The following is a 27,424-nucleotide window of genomic DNA, read 5'->3' as shown; positions in this document are numbered from 1 at the left end:
ACAGTACGACTTAAAATAGACTGCTTTTCAAGGTCAAGGTGTCCACGTGTAACGTACGTCACACGGAGACTGTCGCCGTCAGGCTGAGCAATAAAGGCGTCACATCGAGGTCTTCGACGGCAAAGCCAACTGATGAGCACGCTTTACAGTAGGGCTTGCGCGCAGTTCTCAAGACACATCAGCTGTCTTACTAAAGTGTTCTGCCGATAATGACACGACGCGCATTCACTACCGCACACGTCACGACCTAACGAATGTCATCATCGGCAAAAAATGAAAAAAATATATATATAAGAGAGAGGGGGAAGAATCATCGAAGCACGACAAAAAATAACTCCGCCAGTTTTTCACGAGTTTGTCCCGATCCTTCATTTCCTCCACAGCGGCGAACTTGCAGGCTGCTGGCGACGGAACACTCGGCAGCGCGGTGTCTCTCGTGAGACGTGGTGTCGAAAGTTCGTCAGGGTCTCCAGCCATCCGGCAAGCTGAGCAACAAACGACAGCCGCATAGAGGTCGCACACGCACTGGGCAGCCGGGACCGCGTTTCAGCAATAACAGTGACCCCCCCATCGGAGTTGCGCTCAAGGTTGCTAGTCGGATTGTCCTGTCCTTTTTCCTTTCCGCTGTACGTCCGTGAAGCGTGCAAAAGCTCGTGGCTCACGAAACGCACAACACCACAGGCCAAGTCTCTCAATGGTGCGAGGGTGGAACCGGAGCTCGAAGTTGCCGCTGTCCTCCGTGGTTATTTCATCCGGGACTGCGCATCTCGGCCTGGCGCCGATGCCGCCGTGCGGGCGCAATGGCGGCCCGCTCAACTGTCGCCGTTGATGCAGAGCTGGCAGCGCACCAGGCCACCTTCGTCGCAGTTGAGGCACCTGAGGAAGATGACGGAGGAGGAGAAGCGGTGCCTGTGCTGCGCCGACTTCTTGCTGCCGCCACACACGGGACAAGGCAGGTACTGGTAGCCTCCGCACATGGCGCACGTGCCTCCCACGCTGCTCTTCTGCGAAACGACCACGACGGAACGCACCGATTAGGATCGTCACTGACATGCCGGCAAGCAACGAACATAATTCCAAGTGAAGGAATATCTATCGAGCCACGCTTAAGTGGTTATTCATAAGTGAAATAGTGAATCAGATATTCACTCAGTATTAAGTCAGTCTGAAGTCAGCATGAAGCCAGCATGAAGCCAACATGAAGCCAACATGAAGCCAACACGAAGCCAACGTGAAGCTGCAGCATTAAGTCAGCGTTAACTCAGCATTAAGTCAGCGTTACGTCAGCATTACGTCAATATTAAGTCAGTCGTAAAATGAACGTTTGCCTAACAACCTGATAGATGTCTCACTAGACGTTCATTCAGGCAGCTTATAGACAGACTATGTAAAGAGATGCTTTTATGATATTTACGGATCACACAGTTTACTTGTTAGGAAGTGCGCACACAACGACATATCAGTGAATGAATCCTATGCAGCTTACCTTGTATGGTTTAAGCATTTGCCTGAGCTGACCGGTTTCATTCAGGCGCTCTACTGTTTCCGCTCCCTGCAGGCGAAACAAAACAAACAAAAGGTGTGAAAAACGTTCACTTGCTCCCAGAAGAATTATTTACTACTTGGAGCTACATGAAATTTGACGCCAACACGCTCACTTATTTTATTTACTTATTACTTATTTATTTGTCGAAATTTGTAGGTTTCGCCTACAATCTATAGGTGTTAAGTGCCTACGGGCATTTTTTTTTTTTGCAATTTTTGTAATGCACTGATACTGATGACGATATTGTCACGTGGTCGTGACGTTGACGAACGCAGCAGTCGGCTTGTTCAAGACAAAACTCTTTATTCGGGTGAACTTGTGCCCAGGAGATGAAAAGTCTCACACGCGTATCAAAGTTTTACAGTCATTTAATTTATGCGTATTTTTGCACGGTGCTCAACAGCTTACTAAAGCTGACACAGAATATAAGGGAAAATTGGCGCAAATTATCGAGCATTTACACAAAACCACAAGCGTTGACCATTCAGATTCCTTCCTCACAAGGCATATATACCACTAAAATATTAATGAGCACTAACAAACAATAATGCCAAGGAAAGTATAGGGGACGTTATTTGTAATAATTGGTATATAAATGTGAAGAAAGTAAAGTGGACGAAAAGATAACTTGCCGCGGGCAGGGACCGAACCTGCGACCTTCGAATAACGCGTCCGATGCTCTACCAACTGAGCTACCGCGGCGGCCATCCCCCCGTCCACTTTATGGGGTTTATATATATACCAATCATACCTTCATATACCTATATATATACCTTCATATACCAATGAAGTTAGATATGACAACAGAAAACTTGGCCGTGCTTTGTTCCGTTTTTTATTATCACGAATGTTGTCGTATACGTAGGTCAGGTCGAAGGGACGAAGTCTCAGCGACCAAATAAAGGACGAGAAGTTTGACTTTAAATTGTTTTGCATTACAGGGCCGCAAGCGAAAGCAAGACATGAAAGTCGTTTTTCACACTCCAGTAGCCACAAAATTTTAGATATCAGAACCAGAATGATGTTTATTGGTTACAAGATGTGTAGCGCATAAAGACAGATACCGAAGGAAGTCCTAGAGCGCAAAGTTACAAGATGGCCTCCATAAATTAGAACTAACGGACAAGAAAGCCAAGGAAAGTATAAGGGATGTTATTTGTAGTGATTGTGAAGTAAATGTCAAGAAAGTAAAGTGGACGAAAAGATAAGTTGCCGCTGACAGGGACCGAACCTGCGACCTGTGAATAACGCGTCCGATGCTCTACCGCCGAGCTACGATGGCGGTCATCCTCTCGTACACTTTACTTCGTATATATGTGTATTTAAACCTAGGAGTGTTAGTCAGCGCCGCTAGTAGCCATGACTGAGAGTGTGGAATACTTTTTCTGCCTGCTGGCGTCATGAAGCACGTGATGTTTTTTAAGAGCTGGCAGCTGACGAATAATCCCTCGCATACTATCTGAAGGCATCCATTCTGCCAGAGCGAGACCCTCGCTATGAGTTCCCCTTCTTTCGTTCAAGATGACCTCCTGTTAGTTAGGGCATAAAACAATAGCTGTTCAAAATATAAGAAATAACGCATCTACGTAAGTGACAATACTTCTCTTTAGAAAAGGTTCACTCTTTTTCATTAGCTTCCTGATAAGAACCTGAGAAAGTGGATGAAGAGCTACTGCTGAAGGTTTCCGTGCCGTTTACCAAAGAGTGAACTAAAGGACGACGACCGCTATCACGGACATGACAGGTCAGCGTAACTTAATATCTTCAACTACTTAGGACCCATAGGTCCGGGTGAACCGCGGGAAGATGAAGGAAATGGAAGGGTAGCTATTCGTTGTCGTTAACGAGTATCATGGGCCAGCGACCGGACTTACTGCCGAGGCGGTATGCATACACGGACTCCGCGAGCAAAGAAATCCTCGTCGAGTTACAGGACGATGCTCCAGCTCGGGTAACCGTTGGGGGCGTATTTTTTCTTTAAACTCGGTTGCAGAGATGGTTTAGGTGCACTCTTCCTTTGACGTCTGTGTTCGTGACTGCGCGGTCTAAGCCGATGACCACGCAAACTTATTATACTGCGTCCGGAAACGAGCCCGCGAGGAACGACACAAAAGTCGTGAGCACGCAGCGCTCGCTGCGCCCTCCATCTCTAAAGCCACACAAAGGGAGGACGAGGCGACCGAGTGTAAGGCACCGCGGTCCTTGATAGCAGATCCCGGGCTATTCCTTTACCGTTTCATTTGTTTAAACGTCACTACACTGCCGACAGGCGTACACACGGAGCACGTTATTGCATACTGCCGTTTTCCGTTCTGCACGAAGCTTTCCGTATATACACACAAACCCGTGTTGCACTGCGCCCCCGGAACTGGAGACTGCGCTAGCCTTTTCCTTTGTTCGGATCATCTCTGTTCACGTCTCAATCTACGCTGCTCGGGAACTCGCTTACATCGCGTCCACTGTAGGAGAGCTATCATCTTCCTCTGTTCCCTCTCTCTCATCTGGACAATTCATCCCTCGAGGCATTCTCCTTTACGTTCTTTTCTCTGAGCATTTCTCCCTCTCCCTTTCTTTTTTCTCGACAACGTCTTCTTCTTGCTCCGCTCGCTTTAGAAAAGAAGTCGAGCTCCAGTTTTTTGTCCTAAGTATGCGCGCACAAACACAATGCCGACGCGACCGACGAGCCGGCTTGCAGGCAGCGGCCACCGGGACGAACTTCCTGGTTTTCGGAAGCGCGCGGTACCGATGTACACGCTCCGCCCCCACGTTGTATGCTGTACACACCTACAGACCCTTTCCCGGTGTAGGGCGCGCGCTGGAGCTTTTGTGCTTAAATGGCGAAGAAAGAAGAGCACGCGCGAAGAAAAATGAGCCGCGGCCACACAAAGATGCCCAAACAAGGCGAGGAAAAGAAAGAAGGAGAAAATCGCCAGCACGGAAGGCAGGTATACAGGAGAGCAGTGAAGTCGTTTCGTACATGCCTCGTTCGGCCGCGGCCGTACATTAAGAATAGAACGCATAAAAGCCGACAGTGAGCGACGCGAAATGGGGCGCTCGAAAGAGAAATTAAAATGGCGCGGCAAGCAGCACTGACTATACGGCGGAGGATATAATCGTGATGTTCGACCAACACGCAGCCAGCTTGTTCTCAATGGATAAAAGAGATAGCGCTGGGAAAGGGGCTGAGCGTGTCTTTCCGTTTCTTCTTTCTATTTTCTATGATATATTGCTGAACAGTTCCGCGAAGTTACAGGTTTTGTGCTGGACGTAAGAATAACGAAAATACACGTGTACCCGGAAAATATGGGTACACGCGTACGCCTCTGTGAATCGAGAGAGGGAGAAAGAGAAAAAAAAAGTAATAAAATACTAAAGTTTGTGGTTGATTCGCAAGCACGTGAATGGAACGTTTATAAGGATTTGGCGGAACGGAAGGCGTGGATGGTAGGAGAATGGACCTAATTCTCCTTTCCTACGTACGTTTGCAGGCGCAACTGATCTTTTCGGAGAAGCGTAAGGTCCTACACAGTCGTACGCACCTATGTGTACTGTAACTTTCCATTCATGTACTCTGACGTCGTTTTCAATTAGTTTATCGTTTGATAAGACTAAATGTTCCATTGATGTCATTGACCATGTCAGTCTGTGTATATTAAGTTTGTCGTCGTGCAGATCCAGCGCGCTGGGCTTGGGTATTCCAGGTCATGTAAACGATATGCAGTGCATTGAACCGTTATTTGATTTTTATTCTCCATGAAATAAGCACTTCCCAAACACGGTGTACTGTGCGGAGAATATATATTAGCCTTAAAAAGGTGAGAATTTTCCTTGTACAATACGTAGGCATTTGTTCGAGGAGTAAATGAAGCACCAAGGATTTTAATAAAAGTATTTTACGTAATGTACGACTTGGCCACCAACAATGCGACGTCATTGATGCATCGACGTTAGCTCAGTGCGCCCTTGCAGGCGGTCGTATAGGTAAAAATGCAAGTGCTACGTAAACGAACCAGTTGGCCGAATGAATGCGCAATCACGAAGAGTCGACGTACACTTGAAACAAGAGCGCGTATGACGTCGAGTCTGACGTAATGTGCCATTGTACTTGGGATAATATAAAGAAAAAACTCATACTTTTTTTTTCTTTCTTTTTCGGGACTTTAGCGTCAGCAGCGCTTACATATATTGCCAAAGTTTGGCGAATGTACGCACGTAGCTCTATTCGAAGATTTATTCTGTGTCGTGTATTGTTATGTCCTCAAGCTTATTCTCAGGCCAGACGATACGTTTAAAAGAACACCAAAGAGCGGGAAAAAAAACTATATATCACTTAGATTACAGTAAGAAATTGCTCTTCCACAACACGAAAACCACCACTCTTGTAGCGAGAAGACACTTGGCAAGCGGGAAAACGCACGAAAAGGAAATACAAGTCGCGACGCCACCTTGAAATTCTCGCACCAATTTGCAGTGATGCCGTAGATTTTGACGGCGTCTGACTACATAATTCAATATAAACGAAAATGAACTGCATCGTGTTATAAATAAAAAAATGAACTGCGGGACAGAGCTCACGCTTCTGTCCCGCAGAATGCGGACGCGCCGAATTTAACGGCTTCGATGCGAGGCCATCAATACACGGGCACTTCATACCAGGAAGGCACTAATAGGCACGTAGGCCAAAAGGAAGGGCTCTTATACACTCCATATCTCGAAGGGTGGAGCCGCACTCTCATAGGCGAGACGTCGAGACACGCACATGCGCGAGAACTTGTCCCGGATAAATTTCGCGAATACGAAATCATCTCAACCCACTAGCCGGCGTGTCATCGCTCTCTGACGACGTCTTATCCCTGATACCAACAGGAAAAAAAAACTACAACAATAAACGTGACGCAGGTGCCTTATGAATTAGAAGGCCGAGAGCCACAGCCATAGGCGTGCGCGAAGGGGGCAGAGGGCTCCCCACCCCCTCGAACCATCTAAACGGGAGGGGGGGGGGGGCAATTCTGCCCCATACATTTCTCAGCCCCCCCCCCCCACCTCCGCAATGGAGACCCCTGCGCACGCCTATGCCCAGAGCTGCATGCTCGAAGGCATGTCTTATTGTTGTGTCTGTGTGTGGCTCTACGTTTCGGTACGGTACTCGCAACGGGGAAAAAGCGGTACGCACACATCTAAACACCATCCCCGTTTTCGCTCTAATCATATCGTGCGCGGATCGGGTTGCCCTGTGCCCCCGATCTGAACGAAGAATCGGCGCGCACTCTCGGACCGCTGTAAAACGCAAATGCAGCCTAAAGTGATGCTATTTCTGGAACGCCAGATTCCAGAAAGGTCACGCGAGCTTGAAGAGGATCACGCATCGCAATATCGGTGTCCACAAACAGACGCGCTGTGAGCACATATGTCTTGTCGTGCGCATGCAATTGCACGCGTATACGATCGTCTTGAGGATGAGTGACTCGCTCAGTCTACCTTGCTGCCAATGGAAAAGGGACGGCAAGGACAAGTGGCTAACCTTTAGAGATGCTTATGCTCTGAAGAGTTTCTGAACGTATTTCGTGCTTACTGTGCAACATGCTTCAAAGGGCCGCTCAAGCCCTCCGAGTTCAAAGACGAGAGACTGGTTTCTTTCTACCCTTCACTACCCTTCCTACAGGAGCAACATCCTCCTCGCCAGTTATGTCTTCATAAAACACAGCGACAATGTCTGCACTAAGCGTTGAGCCTATCAGGATTTCACGCTTTTCGGCTGCACGCTCTTATCTCCGCTTGCGCGGTAGAAAACGCAAAAAAAAAAAAAGGAAGTGAAATCAGCCGATCGCGCACGATAGACATGCGAGACAAGTCAGAACGGGCGTGCGACTGCATGACAAAGCATGGTAAGGGACAATTTACAATCGGTATTTCTCGTATATGGACCAATCGAGAGCTTATTACCTCATGACGTCACGGGAACAGACAGCTGGCGTCACGAATTGTGCCGAAAAGTAGGGAAACGCCAGGAAAAGGGAACGCGATCGTTTTTTGCATTTTCAGAGGTTATTTAAGGGCGCCTTTAAAACGTTCGGACCCGCCATGTGGCTAAGGTATCGTGCCGCCACGTTCTAGGGCGCGGGTTCGATTGCCGGCCACGGCGGCCGCATTTCGAGGAGGGCGAAATGCAAGGACACCTGTGTACTTAGATCTAGGTGTACACTGATGAACCCCACGTGGTCAAAGTTTATCTGGAACCCCCCAATATGACGTGCCCTATCTCATATCCGTATCGTGTTTCGGCACGTAAAACCCCAGAATTTGATTTTATACTTTCATTGTAGCACGTCGGTGTAATGCTCTAATCACTCTCGCCACTTCCTGCTCTCTTCTATTGCGATAGAGGCAAGGACTTCATCCAGTTTTTGTGACGTCTATCTCATGTCATGATCATGAGTTTGCTTTGTTATGTTTGGCTTAACGAAGCAGTCACCATTAAAGGTGATCTGGGAAAACCAGAAAAAGAACACTATTAACGCGATAGCGTTAGAGAGCTCGTGTCGCAGAAATTCCGGCGTCGGTGTCGGGACCGTTGGTTGTGAGCGAAAAATCATCCGTGAGCGAAAAATCGAGAAAGGAAATGGACTACTATGTCCATCTAGCGGAAAACATATCAAGCCAATGCCGCCTTTCCAGAGGAGGCGTTGATCAAGCAAACAGCAAACGCTAGATAATGTGCTGCCATCGGTGAGGCATTGTGAGACTCTTCATGGCCTCCGAGATGGCAAGCGCGCGGCGTATATCTTGGAGGCCATGCGACTCTTGCTTTAGATCAAAAACCTGTAGGTACCATTCTCGCGCGCGTGCGCGTGTGTGTAACAATACACATTAATAAGTATGCACTTAGTGGTTGAAGTGCGCACCAGGGGCCGGATTTCGCTATTGCGTTCAACTCTTAAAGGCGAAGCTTAAGGGTCCCCTAATTTTTCTTCCTTGATTCTGACACATAAGTTTGTCGCTGTCGGACTGTTTTTCCTCCGCAATATTCTTTTTACTGTACTTGTTTATTATTCAGTATTTATATTCCCATCGACCTCAAGTGTCTGGTCATCCTATCAATTACACATTTTAGTTGAACCGGTGCTTTAACGAGAATCGATTGATGATTGTTCTGAAACACAGCTGAGAAAACAGGCCTACAAGAAAGAAGGATGGTCTTTCGTGTTTAGATTAATTTTTCACCTTTCGTTCCACTTTCATTTTCCTACCGCACATTTTTCTCCGGCCGCGACAAGATAACCCCAGTCGAGACAACAAACTGACCGTGCAAGAATCAGCGATCATGCCATCGCTGCTTCTCCTTGGCACGAGCCGAACGAGAAAGTTGCAGCACGCACACGCAGTGCCGGAGATGACGGAGGAGGCCTCGGCGCCGGCAAAAACAACGCCACCACCACCGTTGACCGGTCAACTGCCGCCGGGGGTCGTTGAACCGTGCGTTACAGGGCTCCCTGGCGGGAGGAGCTGCCCCCCCCCCCCTTCCCTACAGGGGGCGCCTAAATGGTCAGCGATATACGAGAGCCTCGTGAATGACCCTTGCGCCGGCGGCTCTTCACGCTTGGCTGTGTGTAACCCAGCACGCTGGACGACGATAGCATGGGTGCTGCAGGCCGCCGGAATCGCCATTCGCGCGTATGTTAGAAAAGAAAGAACTAAAAACGGAACTGTTCCCCGAGCTCCGAATTCTGTAGTGATGGCGAGGGCAGCCTCGGATGGCAGGCACGGCTGCGAAGCCGTTAAACGCAGTCTCACTTCTCCGTAATTGTCGACTGTATACGGCCGGAATTGCGAGGTGGACAAACAGCGTCATGAGCGGGTCGCTTCAAGCAGAGGGCTGTCGAAGTAGACAACCTGCTATGTGCTTCGGGAAGACTGGTGATACGCTGCCTCTGTCATGGTCCCACAGACGCAACATGATGTGAAACTTCACAACTTCGTGATGTGAAGTCTTAGATGACATACAATTAGATAGATAGATAGATAGATAGATAGATAGATAGATAGATAGATAGATAGATAGATAGATAGATAGATAGATAGATAGATAGATAGATAGATAGATAGATAGATAGATAGATAGATAGATAGATAGATAGATAGATAGATAGATAGATAGATAGATAGATAGATAGATAGATAGATAGATAGATAGATAGATAGATAGATAGATAGATAGATAGATAGATAGATAGATAGATAGATAGATAGATAGATAGATAGATAGATAGATAGATAGAAATCGAGACGATAACATTGTAAGAATACATATCCTTTCACTTCCTCATAAGCCTGTTATAAGCATTTTCGCCACTGTAATTCTGCCGCATCGTTGAAACGCCTAATCACACAGCTCACATACTGTTAACCTCTTTTCCTTGCACCTCTGCCTGTCTACTTGGACAATCGCACCGCTTGGCCACTTAAACGCAATCACGACAACAAGTACAAACATGATTTCAGATTTTTTTAAATATAAAATGTAGGCGCCATTGATGGATCGTTCTCACGCAGCACAGTGCAGATCAGTTGAAACAGCCGACTTCTTTGGCTATCGATTTTCCTGCCTGCCTGCATACTCCCGATTTTGGAAAACAGGTAGTTGCCCCCCCCCCCCCCTTTTTTTTTGTTACCAGCACACAAGAATTCGTCACGAAGCCAGCTAGATAATGGAAAACGATGGCATCGCTTCCGGATATAGCGCCGCACGCAACGGAAAAAGGAAACGCCAGCTCCTGACGTCACCGCAGGCCACTGCTGTAATGAAACCAGCGCATCCCAGATGTGACACAAGACACGCCTCGGGCGACAATGAGCGCCACGTCGATAGCCTTCTTCGCGTGGAGTCTGTCGCGATTCTAATCTTTGCCCGCGCTGCAGGCAACGGCCGAGGTTTTGTCGGCCATCGCAGCGAACGCTTTCGCGTGTATCGTGTCGCGTCACCGAGGCTTTCGAGGGAGAGAAACGATAGGAATCATTAAGCGCGAGTAAAAACGGACCATCGCGCCGAAGTTTTCCACGACGCGCCGTTGTTTTACGGCCGGCAAGCACGCGTTGAACCGGCGCTGTAACAATTACGATCCGGTGGCCTCTTTGCCGCTTCGCGAAGTCCAGACACATTTCTGGTTAGTATCCTTGCCCTCTCCACTTTTCTCCTCGTCGTCAAACGCAGCTCTGTCATATTTGGACTGCGCGGTGCTATCGATACTAAAATGCATCAATAATACAGTTGAAACTCGATTTAACGAAGTGATGACCGTGATCGAATTACTTCGCTAGATCGGGAAGTTCTTATTATCGAGAAAGACAATTTTCGATCTATCGAAACCTAAAATTGTAGCGTAGCGACACCGGAAAGCTACCGCGGTATTTTATTACTACTGACACACGTCTGCGCGTGTGAAAATTCCGCGAGGGCAGCCCACATATGGAGCCTCCCACGTACGAGTGATACAGGCGAGGTACGATATGATTAACACGTGAAGCTATGACAAGCAGCCGATGTGCAAAGGAGGGGGAGAACGAATGCCGTAATTATGCGAGCAGGCAGATTAAGAAAGTTGCGAGATGATCAGTGCCATCTGTCGCACAATCATTAAATAACGAAAGCAGCCACCGTGTTTCTGTGGGAGCATTTGCAGGGACAACAAACAACCGCAGCTCCTATAGCGCCATTTGGTGTGTAAAAGCGCTACCGACTGTTGAGCCTATTTTTCTTTGCATGGGCTCGGCGTGCAGCCTCGTCAAATTAAAACTATAATCTAAGGCGGCTGGATGTTTTAGCGCGATAAGGTTACAACGCACGTCCGAAGAAAAACTCGTCCTTGTCAAAGTTAGAAAGAAATCACTATTTTTACTCATTTATTTTTCAGAAAAACTTGGTTAAATCGGGTTTAGTGCCATGATAAAATTCGTTAATTCGAGTTGATGACAACATTTAGCCCTATGGGTACCTGCCGGGGAAATTTCTTCGTTAGATCGGGAAATTCGTAAAATCGGGTTTCGTTAGATCGAACTTTAACTGCATATCCAGAAAAAAACATCAATAAACCGTAGCTATGGCCTCAAGACGTGTTGTAGACGTCTATAAGATGTTTGCTTATAAAGTGGGAGATTTATCCGTAGGATGTCTAAACTGCAACGTCTGGAAAATGTTTATACAGGCGGCGCATGCAGTACTTATACAGCGGTGCTCTGCTCTTCCGATTTCTTGTCACGCCGTACAGAGTGCCCACCGACAGTGAGTTGCCAACGGACAATGTGTCCCGTGTGTCATGCTTAATAGTGGGTCAGTCGTACAAGAAACGGCTTGCAATATATTATAAGAGGCTCGATATTAGGCTGTCACAACCACATATATGAAAAAGCAAACAATGAAGAGAGAGTACAGGAGAAACTATTGTTACGTTTAATTAAAATTTAGAGATACGGCAATAGGGAAACTAAAGTGGACGAAAAGATAATTTGCTGCAATGGAGTTCTACCCAAAACTTCCGTACTAGGAATCCCGTTCTTTAGCAATTAAGTTACGGGCGCCGGCCATCCTGCCGTGCACATTCCTGGTTGTTCGAGCACGTGCGCAAGATCATAACCATTATATAGGAGTGCTAAGCAGGAGTCGTTCACGGTCAGGGCCACGTAGTGGGACATGCCTTAAACTGACGGCATCACTTAATAAGTGAGCTTATGATCAGGCAACTGGCCAAGTGCAAAAGTGATTTTTCTTAATATGATTCAGAGGGCAGTTCAAAGGTTCCGACTCCTGAGTCATGACCACTTACACCGTGGTCATGACTAATAAGACCAAGAACTACGCTTTCGCGATTTGCTCTCTGCGTTGCGTACTGAACCATCGGTTGTAATCACGAAGCGGTCATAGGTCAAATACCGATCCCTTCAACACGGGCGTAAACAACTCTATCGACTCGACTCTCGAATAAGCGACACTGGCTAGCTTCCAGAAATCCTACTGCATGGTTTTAACGAGTATGGATATAGGTAGAAGAAAAAAAATGGAAGAGAAATGATTGCATGTAATGTAGGCACCGTCGACGGCGAGCTCGTTTTTGCGGCCACCTCCGTATATATAATGTAAAGGCGTAAGAAAGCTCGCTCACGAAGGCGCGTGGGACCGAGATTTATAGCGCTGTAAATAGTCTCACGGGGCCCCCGTAATGCTCGCACTTCTTTTCGCGGCTAGCTTCCTCGTGCGCTGCCGTGTTTCGTCAATGCATTTGAGGATCGGTTTGAGAATGAGCACCGAAGGCATACAACGAACGTCAATTTATAGTGAAGGTAGCCTGCCTATACAAACATGTGTACTTTTCCTCGTTCGCGTTGTTTCGTTCCAGCCGAGCGGATTTCAATCTCTGCAAATCATTTCGAGAAGGACAAAAACGGACGACTATACGGCGACTTAGAAAGAAAGCTGCAGTCCCTCCTCGCTCCCCCTCCCAGGTATATGATTCTCTTTAGACACGTGAACACTCTTTGAAGATTTACTCTCTGCGGAGTTTATGCTCACATCTGTGAATCGTGGGACCCAAAAGAGACTTCACGTGTCGCTTTAATGAGAGTCATACACGGCGAAAGACAGGACTCACCGAAAAGAGTAACACATACTCTTTCCTTTTTATTAAGAGTTCACGGTGACTGCGAAGTTACGTAGCGCGCCGTCGACGGTGCGTACATTACATGAAAATTATTTTTTTTCCTTCTATCTATATCCATACTTGTTAAAACGGTGCAGTAAGATTCTGGAAGCTAGCTAGTGTCGCTTATTCGAGAGTCGAGTCGATAGAGTTGTTTACGTTCATGATGAAGAGTTCAGTATTTGACCTGCGCTGGCTTTATGATTGCAGCCAAAGCTTCAGTACGCAGCGCAGAGGGCAATCGCGAAAGCGTAGTGCTTGGTCGTATTAGTCATGACTAGAAAGTCGGAACCTTCGAACTGCCCTCGAATCATGGTGAAAAAAAAATCACTTTTGCACTTGGCTAGTTGCCTGCTCCTAAGCTCACTTATTAGGTGATGTCATTGGTTAAAAGCATGTCCCACTACGTGGCCTTGGCCGTGAAGGACTCTTGCTAACACTACTATGTCTAGCGTTATGGTCTTGAACACGTACCGTACTCAAACAGCCAGAAATGTGGACGGCAGGATAGCCGTCGCCCGTAACTTATTTGCTAAAGAACTGGATTCTTAGCTTAAAAGAATTAGGCTCAGCTACCCCCCCCCCTTCCCCAATCCGACCTCCTGCAGCAAATTATCTTTTCGTTAACACTTCTTTTTGGGCGAGTTGGTTCATTGTAGATTAAGGGTCCGTGTCGTCTCTATTGTGGGTGTGTGTTCGCGCTGTTACCCCCTTTATCTTTTCGTCCACTTTAATTTCGCTATTGTCTTATTTCTACAGTTCCATGACGCGTAACAATAGTTTCTCCTGTACCTTCTCTAGCTTCATTGTTTGTTTATTCGTATACTACATGGTAGCAATCAATATAATATCGAGCCTCTTATAGCCAATTGCAAGCTGTTTCTTGTGAGACTGAGCCAATACTGACTCAAGAGTCAGAACCTTCCAAATGCCCTTTGAATCATATTGAAAAAAAAATATATATATATCACTTTTGCACTTGGCCAGTTACCTGGTCATAAGCTCGCTTACTAAGGGTGGTGTGTGTTTGTAGTATAAGTACTCACACCAAGGTGGTGTCCCTCGACGAACAGCTGTGGCACGACGACGTGCCGCAGTCCCGTGCGATCCATGAGCTCCTTCTGGTGCGTGCGGTTCATGAACACGTCGCGCTCCTCGAAGCGCACCAGCAGCGTCTGCAGAGTATTGCGCACGCGACGGCACTGCTCCCACGTCTGCCGGATGACGCCCATCGAGGTCGTGTACAGAACCACGCGGCCCTCTTCTTCGCGGACGTAGTTGCGCTGCACGGAACAAAAAGAACAATCGCCGTCAGTTCAGCGATACACGGCAGGCAGGCTCACAGAAAGGACATCAGGCACTGCTGAAGTCTGCAGGGCAAACGTCAAAAAAAGAAAAAAAAACTATTTGGTGGCATTCTTACGACGAGAAAATTCCCTTGCCTCTATATTTATTTTATTGATTTGCAATTACCGCAGATCCGTGTGGGATCAGGTAGGATGGAGAAGAGTACAAAGCAAGAGTAACAATACCGTACAAGCAAACAGAAAAGAAACAGATGGCATTCCAATTCCGTAATCAACGCACAAGGGAAAAATTAGTTCTAATTAATGATTACAGAGCAGCAATTAATTTGGCTTAGTGCAGAGGAAACCCGTGTGGCAGGATGTTCTAATAAGAACGTTGCGCCAAATTCAATTACTTCCTTTTTCACTACAAAGGGGCGGCCGTTTTCTGAAAAAAGAAAAGAAAAAGAAAAACGGCCGTCCATTTGCATTCCGGAAGCAGGCATCACATTCGTTTTCCAAAAGATCTTGTTGTTGGCTAGTTGGCAGTTAATTTTTGTATAAAGGTAAACGAATGCATAAATGGCACATTCACTCATGCACACACCCACACATTCAGGTAACCAAAGACACGTACAGCGCCGTACGTGTTTTGGTTGCGTGAATATGTGGTTGTGTGCGTGCGTGTCATTGTTGCACTCGATTAATTTTACACTAAATTTTGTTTTACGTGCGTTCCATGCCGGGCTTTCACGCCCACGATTTTCTTCTTCTTTTGTTGTTGTTGTTTCTTAGGCAAGTTTCGGCACTGTAATAGTGAAAGTGTTCAAGCAAACCGAGGGGTGCGAACATGGACGACCCATCTTAGCAATCGATGTGCTGTTTCCAGGCAGGGTACATTTTTGCTCACGGAGGTGAGACAGAGGAACTTTCTTCTGCGTGTCAATTATAAGCTGTCGCATCTTTCGCGCATCAACGCGCCAACCCCCCCTCCCTCCCCCTCCACCTCCATCCGCACTCCTTTCTTAAACACACGCACGCTACACACATACACGGACGTGTCATCATCGAAGCGTGATTCCGTGCCGGCGCACCATTACCGCGTCAAAACAAAAACAATCGGACGCCGTAAACTCGTTCTCAAGGCGGCGCTCGCCACTGCCGCACTGTGACTATGGGAGGCTTGTTTGCCTGCGGGCAGTCCCACACACAGCTAGCCCCGCGCACTGTGTGTGTATACAAACAAGTCTGTAGCCAGTTGAGCTGCGCCGTCCTATAGTACGCGCATCGCAGGCCGGCGAAATAGTCGCAATTCCCAAAGGAACGCGAAACAGAAAAGAATGCCGAAGGCAGGAAAGGGTCTGCACCTCAAAGCAAGCGAGCCCGTGGGTGAAGAAGGAGAGAGGGGGCGTGCCGGACGGGCCTTTTCCGCCTCAAACAGAGCAGAACGGTGCTTCGAGAGCAGTTTGCAGGAGGAAACGGTGCGGCCATCAGCGCACCCGACCGGTCGTTATACGGCCATGTGGGTAAGCCGATAAGCTGCACGTTATCCCAAGTCGCCGAGGTAAGGCTCCGAGAAAACGAATGTTATAGATTAGACTCTACGAAGCACCGATCGGCTGATAGGTCTCGCGCATTTGGTGAAGTACGTGCAAGCTACTATTCTGCACCTGGTTATGCGACAGGTAAAGGAAGTAGGCCTGATACGAACTCCTATAGTTTTTAACATCTGTTATTTTCCCCCCACCCCTTTCCCCAGCACAGGGTAGCCAGCCGATCTGTGGACTGGCTAACCTCCCTGTACTTCCATCTTCTCCTCCTCCTCCTCCTCCTCCCATATGCATAGTATACTCAGTATAATCGCGAAAGGTAACCGTATAGTTCGACAAGCACATTATTGCTGAAAACACTCAAAGTGTTGTATGGTTTAATAAGACTTCCTGTATCAGAAACGTTCCGACAGCTGTTAGAAGGTATGTATGTATGTATGTATGTATGTATGTATGTATGTATGTATGTATGTATGTATGTATGTATGTATGTATGTATGTATGTATGTATGTATGTATGTATGTATGTATGTATGTATGTATGTATGTATGTATGTATGTATGTATGTATGTATGTCAACAGGGCTTGTTGCTGAGCTAGTTGGTTCATAACTTGAGGTAAAACTGTAATGACGCAAAGAAGACGGGGACGAAGCGAAGACACGAACAGACAGACACGGGCGCCAACTTCCAACTGTTTATTATCAGAAACCGCGCCGATTTATATACGCTGCCGAACAAGGTAATCCCATAACATAAATTGAGCCATCGCAGAACTAACAATTCATCATGTGCCATAAATACAGAGACAAGGCATGCGCCAGAACTGCACTAACGCGATCGAACTATGAAAACATGCCAGCACCTATGAACACGTGCCAACCCTAGTGAAAGGCAAAAAAAAAAAAAAAAAAAATCGCACATTCTAAACTCTACATGTCTAAATGCTATCTTTCAAAAAGAGCTTCTTTCTCGCTTAGATCGAGTGATGGGGCACTAACGCACTGGCTACCTGCCCTCTTTATTAGAAACGCTTCAATTGTCTCCCTTTCAGTGCGGCTGTTTGCTCTCCTAAGAAACGTGGTTTGGCTGAAGTGTGGCGCACAACCACAGCGCTTGCAGTGGTCTGCCAAGTCTGCCAATTTATGTTATGGGATTACCTTGTTCGGCACCGTATATAAATCGGCGCGGTTTCTGATAATAAACAGTTGGCGCCCGTGTCTGTCTGTTCGTGTCTTCGCTTCGTCCCCGTCTTCTTTGCGTCATTACAGTTTTACCTCAAGCTATGTATGTATGTATGTATGTATGTATGTATGTATGTATGTATGTATGTATGTATGTATGTATGTATGTATGTATGTATGTATGTATGTATGTATGTATGTATGTATGTATGTATGTATGTATGTATGTATGTATGTATGTATGTATGTATGTATGTATGTATGTATGTATGTATGTACGTACGTATTTTTACGTTATATTTTTGTTATATTTGTTGTATTATCCATTTTTGTATTCTTGCAAAGTTGATTATTCCTTTGAAATTTTCTCGATGTTTGCATATTTGTTTATTGTAATGTTCCCCGCCTGCCTGGTCTTCAGTGACCGCAGTATTTTCTAAATAAAATAAATAAATACGTAAGCGCGTGCGCGAACGTACGTAAGCGGCGAACATGTTAAGCAGCAACCTCAGACGGCGACACTGACATGCCGGATTGAGCATTTTTCGTAGTGGCAGCGTTGCCCTAGACATTGTGAAATACACGTCATGCCAAATTTCGTCGCGTTTGCAATCAGTCAAAGAAGGTGCTGCCATTCTGTAAGCCAATCAGATGTGACAACATGGCGGGTTCAACAGCGTCCAGCATAGCGCACCTAATGTGTGCTGTTTTTGACACTGACAAATGCCACCGGGCTGACAAATTTCGCAATGGCATACTTCCGAGCCAATCAAAAGGCCGTAACAGTTTTCTGTGCCAATCAGAGTTGGCAGCGTGGCTTACGTTAGCAATGTGCAGAATAGTAACTCGACAGAAGGCAGTTCCTGCATATGACATTTCGCTGCATATGATGTTTTGTGTATGTACGCTCAAGAGATGTCCGTCTGAATCATAAGAGTACGAATCTGTGGCTCGGCTCACCAAAGCGAGAGAGGACGCACCTAATCTTAAGCAGGGGCGACTGCGCGCTTGGCCGAATTCAGTGCGGGGAGGAGACCGCGACTGACCTCCATTCGCTTTATACATTTTTCGCAAAAAAAAAAAAGAGACCCCCACCAAGGAGACAAGTACTCGCGCACGCATAAGTTTGGGCGAAGCTCCGCAGTCTTCGTCAAACGTCGCTTCACTCTATACCAGGTCACCGAACATCAGGGAAAAAGTCTATCGCAGTCGAGTGCAGGGAGGTAATGTAAAAACGTAATGGAATGATGAAGTGAACGCTTCAGTGGACGCGAGGGACCCTATGCTGAACGGGAAACTTACTATAGGCAGAAGTAGGTCCACCATGGCTGCGCGAAGCGTATATAAGCTCATTTCGGCGCAACGCAAGCGAGACCCCTCTTGATAAGCGACGTCCCCTTGGACAGGACACGCTTTGGTTAAAACTCTTAACTTGCTTCTCCCTGAGAAACGACCGTCTTTGTTTAAAGTAGCCAAAGCGTCTTGCACTGTTTTTGAACATTCTTCGGGTGTTTCCTTTCCCTTGCTGCATACTCCGCACGCGCTGTCAAGCGCCAGCTCCTTTCTTCATTGCTATAACACATGATGTTAAGGATAGGTTGGTGCCTTTAAGTGGCGCTGGCTACTCTTCTTCACATACACACACACAAAAAAAAATCGATATAGTGAAGGTCAGAGACGTGACAAAAACCGCACAAAGTCGCAGTAGAAGTTAATGCCTTTCCGCATAAATGAAACACTTAGTCTAGGAGTCAAACCTCCCATCATTGTTGTCCCTCAACAGTCCCTGCAATGACTCGCCCTGATCACAAATGGACTAATATGAAAAACCTCAAACGAATGCGCTACCAAACACACTCAGTCACCCGAAATGCCAACTTCTGATAGGTCTGCCGTGAGACGTTCCGATTCAAAAGACGCGGCGCCGCACGTGCACAAAGAATAGAAGATGCGTAGTCAATAGCCCGGCATTTTGAGATATATAAAAACTGCTGTCTGGTGGTATATAAACTGCTCGAGACAATGACACACCGTTTGGCCGGCAAGCACTGTGTATGCTGTATAGTCCATCAGAGCGAAGCGTTTCACGGAACGTGCTGTAGGAGAGAGCCCCTTGCAATACGTAACAGTCGCATCGAATATTCCGGCAACGCGGAGAATGCGTTTATATATAGCGAGCGACGCAGACAGGCCGTCGATAAGGAGAAACGTCAGAGGGGCGATGGAGCTCTGACAGGAGCCGTCATTCGATAAACGAGCCGAAGTGTTATAAGCGGGCAAGGCGCGCGGTTACGTATCAACGGACACACTCTCGCAGGAGTCCCGTGAAAAGAAGCAAAAAACGTCCGCTATAGCGCGTAATAGGTGTGGCTCAGTAGAGCTCACGTAGAAACCGTGCGGCCCCGGCAAAGCGAGCTATTCAATCACACGTACGCGTCAAGTATGAAACGTATAACGGGTTTCAGAAAAGAATTGCGGAGGGATCAGGTGGTGAGGGAGTGACTGCAGAAAAGAATGAACATTTCAAGCCGCCAGACGCGAAGGTATTACGGTGGGAAGCAAAACGGTCGATTCTTGCGATCCGCGGTGGTCCGAGAAAACTACTTACGCAACGAACAAATGCCGATCGAGGAACGTATAAGCGGGAGAGAAGTGGCGGAGAGGGTTAAGCACAATCGACGGAAAGAAATGGGGGGGGGGGGGGAATCGGTTAGGCCCCTTCAATTGCACTTCCGCTATAGTGGACATAGACTATCGAGGGAACCAGGAGAAGAGGGTGGTCAGCGGTTCCGGTGTGAGCCCGAACCAAACGTCTATGATCGAGAGTTAGCTGGTAACCGGCATTGGGTCGGTAAACCAGCGTAGGGGAAATCGGAATTAGTTGCCCGATGAATGTTCCTTTCTTTTATTTTTATCAATCAACCGCAAATGGTCGTTTTCTTATTCTTGCTTCCTTCTTTGAAGTGGGGTATTTCATTCTGCGATTACCAGATAAGGGAACCACGGACTACACACTTTGTCTAAATTAAAAAAAAAATGTCTGTCTCTGACGTATGAGGAAGTAGATGGCGAGCAGTGACCACAGATATGAGACTTGGCTGCTTTTTCTTATCCGAGCTTGCTGTGTCATTTGGGCGGTAGAGGGAAAGGAAAGACATGCAAAAATTAAGAATGTAAGCTAGGCAGGCAGATAGTGAGGGAAATAATTTTTTTCTTTTCACATGCGCTTTCACTGTAGCCAAATCTGTATTTCACATCGATCATGAGGGAAAGAAGACTTCTTTGCGAGTTTGTAGCCACGGCTGTATGCGAGCTGAAACGTTCGAGAAAGTAGTTAATTGAAGTGGTTATAGGTCTGCCATGTCGCGGTAGGGGGGTCCATGCCTTGCCGTTATACACTTGAATTAGTACAGCTTTGAAGCTGCTCTTTTTGAAAGATGGTGTAAAGATAAGTCAAGGTGCAGTACACGGGTATAATTTGTTCGTCGTAACACCTGTCTTATCTACACGTCCTATCGAGATATATCAACTTGGCTAACACATATAACGGAGCGTAATCTGGAGATTAAATGACAAACTTATCTGATGAAAGCTCTATAACACGAAATGTCAGAAGGAAAAAGAAACATCATAGTGGTAGTGATAGCGGTCTTCACGCGCTACGTATAAATAAAAACTCGACAGCTAAGTTGCGTGTGTTTGCTCTTTCAGGATACTAATACCGGTACTGTCTCCCTCAAACGCCAGCCAACTGACAATGAAATGCAAAAAAAACTTATGCACTGCAGCAAATTGCTAAACACCAATGGCCGGGAACACTCCATGCGGGATTCGTATTTATGCCATTTCGTAACTTGTCGGGCTGTGGTATTCAACTTGCAGCGAAAGGGGATGAGCTCAGGCACACGACATCGCCTATAGGCATCAAAAACCCTCGACCAAGCGAGCACCGCCATATCAACAAACAAACAAACAAACAAACAAACAAACAAACAAACAAACAAATAAACAAACAAACAAACAAACAAACAAACAAACAAACAAACAAACAAACAAACAAACAAACAAACAAACAAACAAACAAACAAACAAACATGATAATGACGACGCGTGCGATTGCGCTATGACGAAGGCGAGTCGCACGACCGCGCTGCATACGCGCCAGCGTCTCACAGTGCACGCCAGCTTCACAGCACGACGCCGCCCGTGAGGCACATTCATCGCAGCGGGACACGAGACCGAGAAGGAAGCGCGGGGACAGCCATTTGTTTACTAACAGCAGTCACGACGAGTCAACCGCTCAGTCACGACCGAGAAGGCGACGGCTCTTTGCGTCTCCCCGCCCCGACGACTCCAGCCAGCACGAACGTGTGTGTGCACACACACACAGCTGCTATATAACGCGGGCGAAAGCGCGACCGACGCTAGGGCGTTCACTGCGGACGACGTCGGTCCTCTCTCTCTTCGGAGGCAAAGACTGTCACCGCGCCGTCATTAGCGCGCTTGAAAGGAGACCTCCTCACCAGGAAGGCGTCACGGACTGCAGAAAAGCGAGAGGCACCTTTACGGGAGGACACTCTGCTGAAAGACACGCTCTTTCGGACAGACGCGAACTATGCGTGCGTATGCCAACAGACGTGCGACGGAACATAGGCTGGAAGGTCGATCACGAGAGACTTCTTTCTCTCAAAGAAACGCTGGGTCGCACGGCTTTCTATTGTAGCTGGTTGTGTCGTAAGACGTGTCGTAACTGTTCACCGAGAGAGAACATACGCGCGCGTGAGAACTGAGCCCGACTGCAGTAAAATAGATAATTTGGGCAAGTTGATACTCGTTTTGACGAAAGTGAATAGCACGAAAAACAGACAGCGAATGAAGGCGACAAGACAGGCACTTTTCTTGTCAGTCCCTTTCCGTCAGCGCTGGAACCAGGTACCTATAGATACCCGATGCAGGGGGTGTAGCCAGGGGGGGGGGGTTCAACCCCCCCCCCCCCGACATTTTTCAGTTTTGCTTGCGCATATATACACACGCACATCCTTGGCCGTCAACCTTGGGTTGATGGCCATCTAACACGGAATCGTCCCCAACTGTTTTCTGACGAAATAAAGTTTTTCCATCCATCCATCCATCCATGGTTGACCCCCCCCCCCCTCCCCGAAAAAAATTTCTGGCTACGCCTCTGACCCGATGCCAGGTATCTATAGGTACCAACAGATCGAGAGCAACCATCTCAACGGCGCTTCGTTAAATCAGAATGATAGCCGCTCGAGCTGCTGGAAGGTTACCAGTAGACTTGTACGACGACCGTGGTTGTGCGCGTGCGACCCCCGGTCAACCATGAAGAGTCAACCATGAAAGGAGACAGTAAATACATGAACACTCACCCTCACTCCCATGGCGAGTCAATGACGCCAAGCCTGAAGGTTGACGCGTTATGCAATGGTAAATGGGAAGATGTCAGAAATTGCGGCTGAAGAGATCGGATGGTAAGCAGTCGACACCTGTTCCAACTGTTATGCCTCTTTTCGGCACTTCGGTGTTACACTGCGACGCACAACTCACTAGACACACTCCTATAGAAACATGGCTCCTTCGGCGTCAGCGTGCCCGCAGCTACTGACTGGTGGTGCAGTGAAGCTGCAGTGTAATCGCGAGAGCTGCAGCCGCGGGACGTCCCAGAAAGAGGAGACAATAGCGCGGAACGCTGCCCAGCCACGTGGGAGCAGCGGCGGTGCGCGCGCGCTCTGCGCCAATGGGATCGACCGGCAGCGGCGGCGTACCGCGTTGGATGTTCCCATTCTTCACTTCTCCCACCGCTCTCCGCAGTGGGCTCCGGAGACGCAAGGCGAACCGCTTGGCTGCGCCTTGTAGCTGGTTACATACGCAACAAGTCACGGTCATCGGCCCACGCAATGCACGTTACCGCAACGGTACTGCCTCCACGTTGTCTAGCGAATGATTTCCTTTAACAGGTAACATAGGCAACTGGCGTGACCTCGGCCGCGCGCCATCGAATATTCGAACAATGCAAATTCGTGCCCCGCAGGCATCCATATTAAGGCGAAAGCCTTAGATACCTCCTCAAACGCGAAAATTGACCGTCGGCAGCGTCCCGCGGTGTCGGCGTCAACACGAGTGACGTACAAACTCATCACCACGTGATGGCGTCCCCATATGACGTCATCAGACGTCACATATGACCAAAATTTGTTAAGTTATCCTGACGTCACTATGACGCCATATAACGTTATGCCACATGATGACGTCACCACAGGACATCGTCGCTTGGCCAAGGTGGGCCGATCACGGAGGCCGTGCAAAACCAGGTGAGGTACAGAAAGCTTGCAATACCTCCGATCCTGGAGGCAGTGCGAATCCACGTCAGGTGCAGAAAGCTTTCGGAGGGGGTGGGGGGGGGGGGCGTGGGTGGATACACATAGAGTTTCCTAAAGTTAACTAGAGCGGACTCTGGCGCTGCGATCTTTCAGCTACCATGGGAACGATGGGTAATACACAAATTTGCCTAGTCTTCGTGCTTGCGGCTTCAAACTTACTTGTGGCTTTGTTTATTGCTGTGTTTTGGCATTCGTTTCGGATAAGAGAATGGATCGTTGTGAACTTCGTGACCAGGTTTGATTTGGTGAGCCTAAAAAAAGTTAAAGTGGTGAAGTGGAACTGCAGACTTTTGCTGAACTTCGTTTTGCGACAAAGCGGATGCAGGCGACGCGCAGCCAAACGGAGCCGAAAGAACGAAGTTTAGACAGATTTTTGTACTACCCATCATTCCCATGCTGGCTGAAGCGTCATGCGTTGCAGCTCCCATAGACACTAGCGCCAGAGTTCCCTCTAGTAAGTATTGTAGGAAACTCTATGTGGATACATACATCAACTGAGAAGTCGAGTCGTCTTAGTGGAATGCATAAGGGACCCTGCGGGTTTTCTCGTGTTCGCCCTTCATCTCTCGCTTTCGCTTCTAACAGAATTAACCAGCAGCATGGCAGAAAAACTAAAAAGCCCAGCCGAAACCCGACATTTCGACAAGAAGGCTCGACCTGTCCTCGTCAAGAGAAATCCTTTTTCTATAGAACGGTGGCGAAGGCTGATTCTTTCATTGTTCGCCAGCTGTTTATCGCTTTGAAACTACCTTCCTGTGACCCCCTTGTTTTGCTTGAACAACCCCCCGGATGAACAGACAGTGGATGACGTGGAAGCTGGCTGTCATCTGAAGGCCTGCTGCGAAATTTGTCTCACGTGAGCCCACAGACGCTGCAGTTATACATACACATCGAAAAACTTTTCCGCCTGCTTGCAGCTGTCATTGAATATATTTGTGTTGCCCTCTGTTACTTAGTTGCCATTGTTCTTAGCACTGTTTCTTTAATAATGCATTTCCGGTAGCAACTCGCCATTATCCTCTTTAAGTCCGGAAACGACATTTTCTCGTCTTGGAATTGTACTGCCGGCAGCATAGCACAGCGTTTAATTCTAACATTATCAAATGCGAAAATGGCTTCGTCTTTCCGTAGACGTGGCACAACCAAGAGACGTCGTAAACAAACGTTCACTCCAAAGATAGCGAGTTTTCCTTATCTGTAGCACAGCTTTATCTCCGTTGCGCACGTAAAGAAGAAACACCGAGAAAAATATAAACGCAAACAATACGCACGCAAAACACACCAAAAATATTGTAAAACAAGCTCTTAGAGGGATCTATTACGGGTTGCACTTAAAACATACCCACATTTTTTTTTTTCATTCCACGCTTCGCATAAAGACAGCTCTTTGTCCTTGTTCGAAGTGTGCGCTTGTTTAAACGGAAGACAAGTTTCCAGACACCGAAATAGACACACTTCCATAAACAAGCGCCTTCCCTACCTTCTTATTTTCGGCTGCCCTTCCCGGAGGCTGCCTTTTAGAGAGCATCAACGAACACCTCAGCATTACCATAAGAGCAGATTAATGATAAAATGCCAACCTCGTTGAAACGCAGCATTGTCTCAGTGCCACAGACTAAATGTGACGATCAGCGTGAGCGTTCAGGACATCGTCTCTCAAGTTTCATCATGTAGCCGCCCTTTGAAGAAAGAAGCTTAAAAGGTGACTTCCGCTCAGCCACGACTGACAGTCCCGCCGCATTGTTACACCTAATAATAATACCTGGGGTTTTACGTGCCAAAACCACGATATGATTATGAGGCGCGCCGTAGTGGAGGGCTCCGGAAATTTCGAAAATCAGGGGTTCTTTAACATCGCACAGTATACGGGCCTCCAGCGTTTCGCTTCCATCGACCGCCGCGGCCGGGATCGAACCCGCGACCTTCGGGTCAGCAGCCGAGCACCGTAATTATTGTACCAACGAGGCGGAACGCCGTCACACCTGCGACTTACAATCATACGGCGTGTGAATTAAAATTTTTTTGAAGCACAAATTACGAAGTTATAAATTTTGTACCCAACATCAGTACTTCCTTTCAACCCTCGCAGCCTTCTTCGCAGGCAAAACACAATCCGAAGTTAAGCGGCCGACACTGAACGCAATCACCGATGAACGAGTGAAAAGCTTCACTTCGGCTGCCAACGGCAAGGCGGATACAAAAGTGAGGCCTTTCTGCCTTACTGTCGCGTACGTGCTTGAGGCAATACCACCGGGATTTTTTTTTTTTTTTTGGGGGGGGGGGGATGCGGAATCGCATTCGCATTTCAAGGTCACTGACAGGCTTCATCTATGTTGGAAATGCATTTCGAACTCACCTCTGCGGTTTCCATCGTATAGGGCACCAAGCATTTTCGTTGGAACAAAGGTGACGGTACTGTAACGCGCCTCCCAAACGCAGCGATCGATCGATCAGTATGCGCGTGAAACTCTTGAAAGCCGACTACGGATTACACTGATGTTTACAGGGGAGTTGCGCAAGTGGCAGCGCATTCCCGCGCTGGATAGCGGCGAATTTTACTGTTCCAAGAGCGTCATTCAAGTTCGATTAGTTGCTTCGGTTAAGACACGTGTATCGCCCCCGATACGACTGACAAGCGTTAAAATCCGCGTGACGACGCATTTCTTTAGGACAAGCGACGAACAGTATTGATCATTTGGTCAAGCTGTTCGTCACCGATTCTTACGTTCCAAGCACTGTAAAGCTAAACAGATTCAAAAGCGCAAGCCAATATAATGAAACGCAAACAAGAACACTGAGCTAAAATACCCGTGCTCATTTTAACAATCTTAAAAATGATGGATTACGAATAGAATAAAATGAGTCATGTTCATTTCAGCCGTTGACACGTCGCGAATAAAACAGAAATGCAAAACATGTAAAAGGACTGTGGGCGACACGGTCTGCTGAAGCACAAGGAATATAGGTCTGGTTTATAGGCGGTGTTTTCTCGAAGTCCAACTATACCTGCAAAGATCGTAATAGTCCCGTAAAACCTTTTATTAAGAATGGAAAACATGTTCTGAGCACTCCGAGAAGCATTACATAAAATTGAAATCTCCGCTACGCGGCGCGTCGCTTACGAAGTGACGTAAAAGAGGGGGGACATAGAAATAAACCGCCTTACGAGAGAGATTGTCCGGCATTAAAACGCAAGATATGAGACAAATGCACATTAAGCTCTGCGCAGACCCCATCAATTATGCGGTAATCTTCAACATTTTTTTTTTTACTTATAGACTCTAAGCCCTGGCGAAGAAATCACCGGGCTCACTTCAGATAGAACTAGCTGACGCTGCATCGCGATATAGGTCAAACAAGCTGTGCTTGAGAAATAAAAAAAAAGAGATATAAACGAAAATCTACGCACCTTAGAAACGCGCGCGATGCCGTGTTTTCGTATGATACGGACGTACTCGTGGAGCCACGAAGTCAGCGGTGATAGTATCCGCACTGAATCCTCGATGGCCGCCATTTCACGATCACCGCGGAAAAAAAAAAACAACAACACAACGGTACACACGACGCGACTGAGTTAGCAACAACGCGGGTGTGGCGACTTGCTTCGAGACACTGCGACTGTGTTGACTTCGGGGAGTGAGATACAGAATCAAGCGCACGAAAAAGAGCGTCACGTAAAGGTCAGCCTCGCATGTGCGTCGCAGGTGCCGCGTTGCCTTTACGGATGCATACGCGGCCTACCCTATATAACGCAGGCCATGTATTACGCACAT

General features: G+C 47.4%; 1 protein-coding gene across 3 annotated transcripts; it reads right to left on the bottom strand.

Annotated features, from left to right (window-relative positions):
• Positions 1 to 434: 434 nt before the first annotated feature.
• On the bottom strand, positions 435 to 27,424 carry LOC119382943 (glutaredoxin domain-containing cysteine-rich protein CG31559). Of its 3 annotated transcripts, none has more exons than XM_037650868.2 (4): positions 27,061 to 27,424; positions 14,280 to 14,516; positions 1,487 to 1,552; positions 435 to 1,004 (listed from the first exon to the last, which is right to left on the bottom strand). In XM_037650868.2, the coding sequence occupies exons 1-4, from the start codon at positions 27,163 to 27,165 to the stop codon at positions 813 to 815; spliced, it is 600 nt and encodes a 199-aa protein (XP_037506796.1). In that variant the 5' UTR covers positions 27,166 to 27,424; the 3' UTR covers positions 435 to 812. The 3 variants fall into 3 exon arrangements, with proteins under 3 accessions (XP_037506796.1, XP_037506797.1, XP_037506798.1); XM_037650869.2 differs by lacking the exon at positions 27,061 to 27,424 and adding an exon at positions 26,008 to 26,157; XM_037650870.2 differs by lacking the exon at positions 27,061 to 27,424 and adding an exon at positions 22,641 to 22,767.

Source organism: Rhipicephalus sanguineus, chromosome 2, assembly GCF_013339695.2.
Source record: "Rhipicephalus sanguineus isolate Rsan-2018 chromosome 2, BIME_Rsan_1.4, whole genome shotgun sequence".
NCBI lineage: Eukaryota > Metazoa > Arthropoda > Arachnida > Ixodida > Ixodidae > Rhipicephalus > Rhipicephalus sanguineus.
Note: the sequence above shows the minus strand (reverse complement) of the source record. Positions and strands in the feature narration are given on the sequence as shown.

What these genes read in the sequence shown, in the direction of transcription:
- LOC119382943 (XM_037650868.2), bottom strand. Translation starts at nt 27,165, where the DNA reads ATGGCGGCCATCGAGGATTCAGTGCGGATACTATCACCGCTGACTTCG. An exon ending in GCATCGCGCGCGTTTCTAAG is followed by an intron (nt 14,517 to 27,060) that starts GTGCGTAGATTT and finishes TGTTCCGTGCAG; the next exon opens with CGCAACTACGTCCGCGAAGA. An exon ending in TCGAGGGACACCACCTTGGT is followed by an intron (nt 1,553 to 14,279) that starts GTGAGTACTTAT and finishes TTTCGCCTGCAG; the next exon opens with GGAGCGGAAACAGTAGAGCG.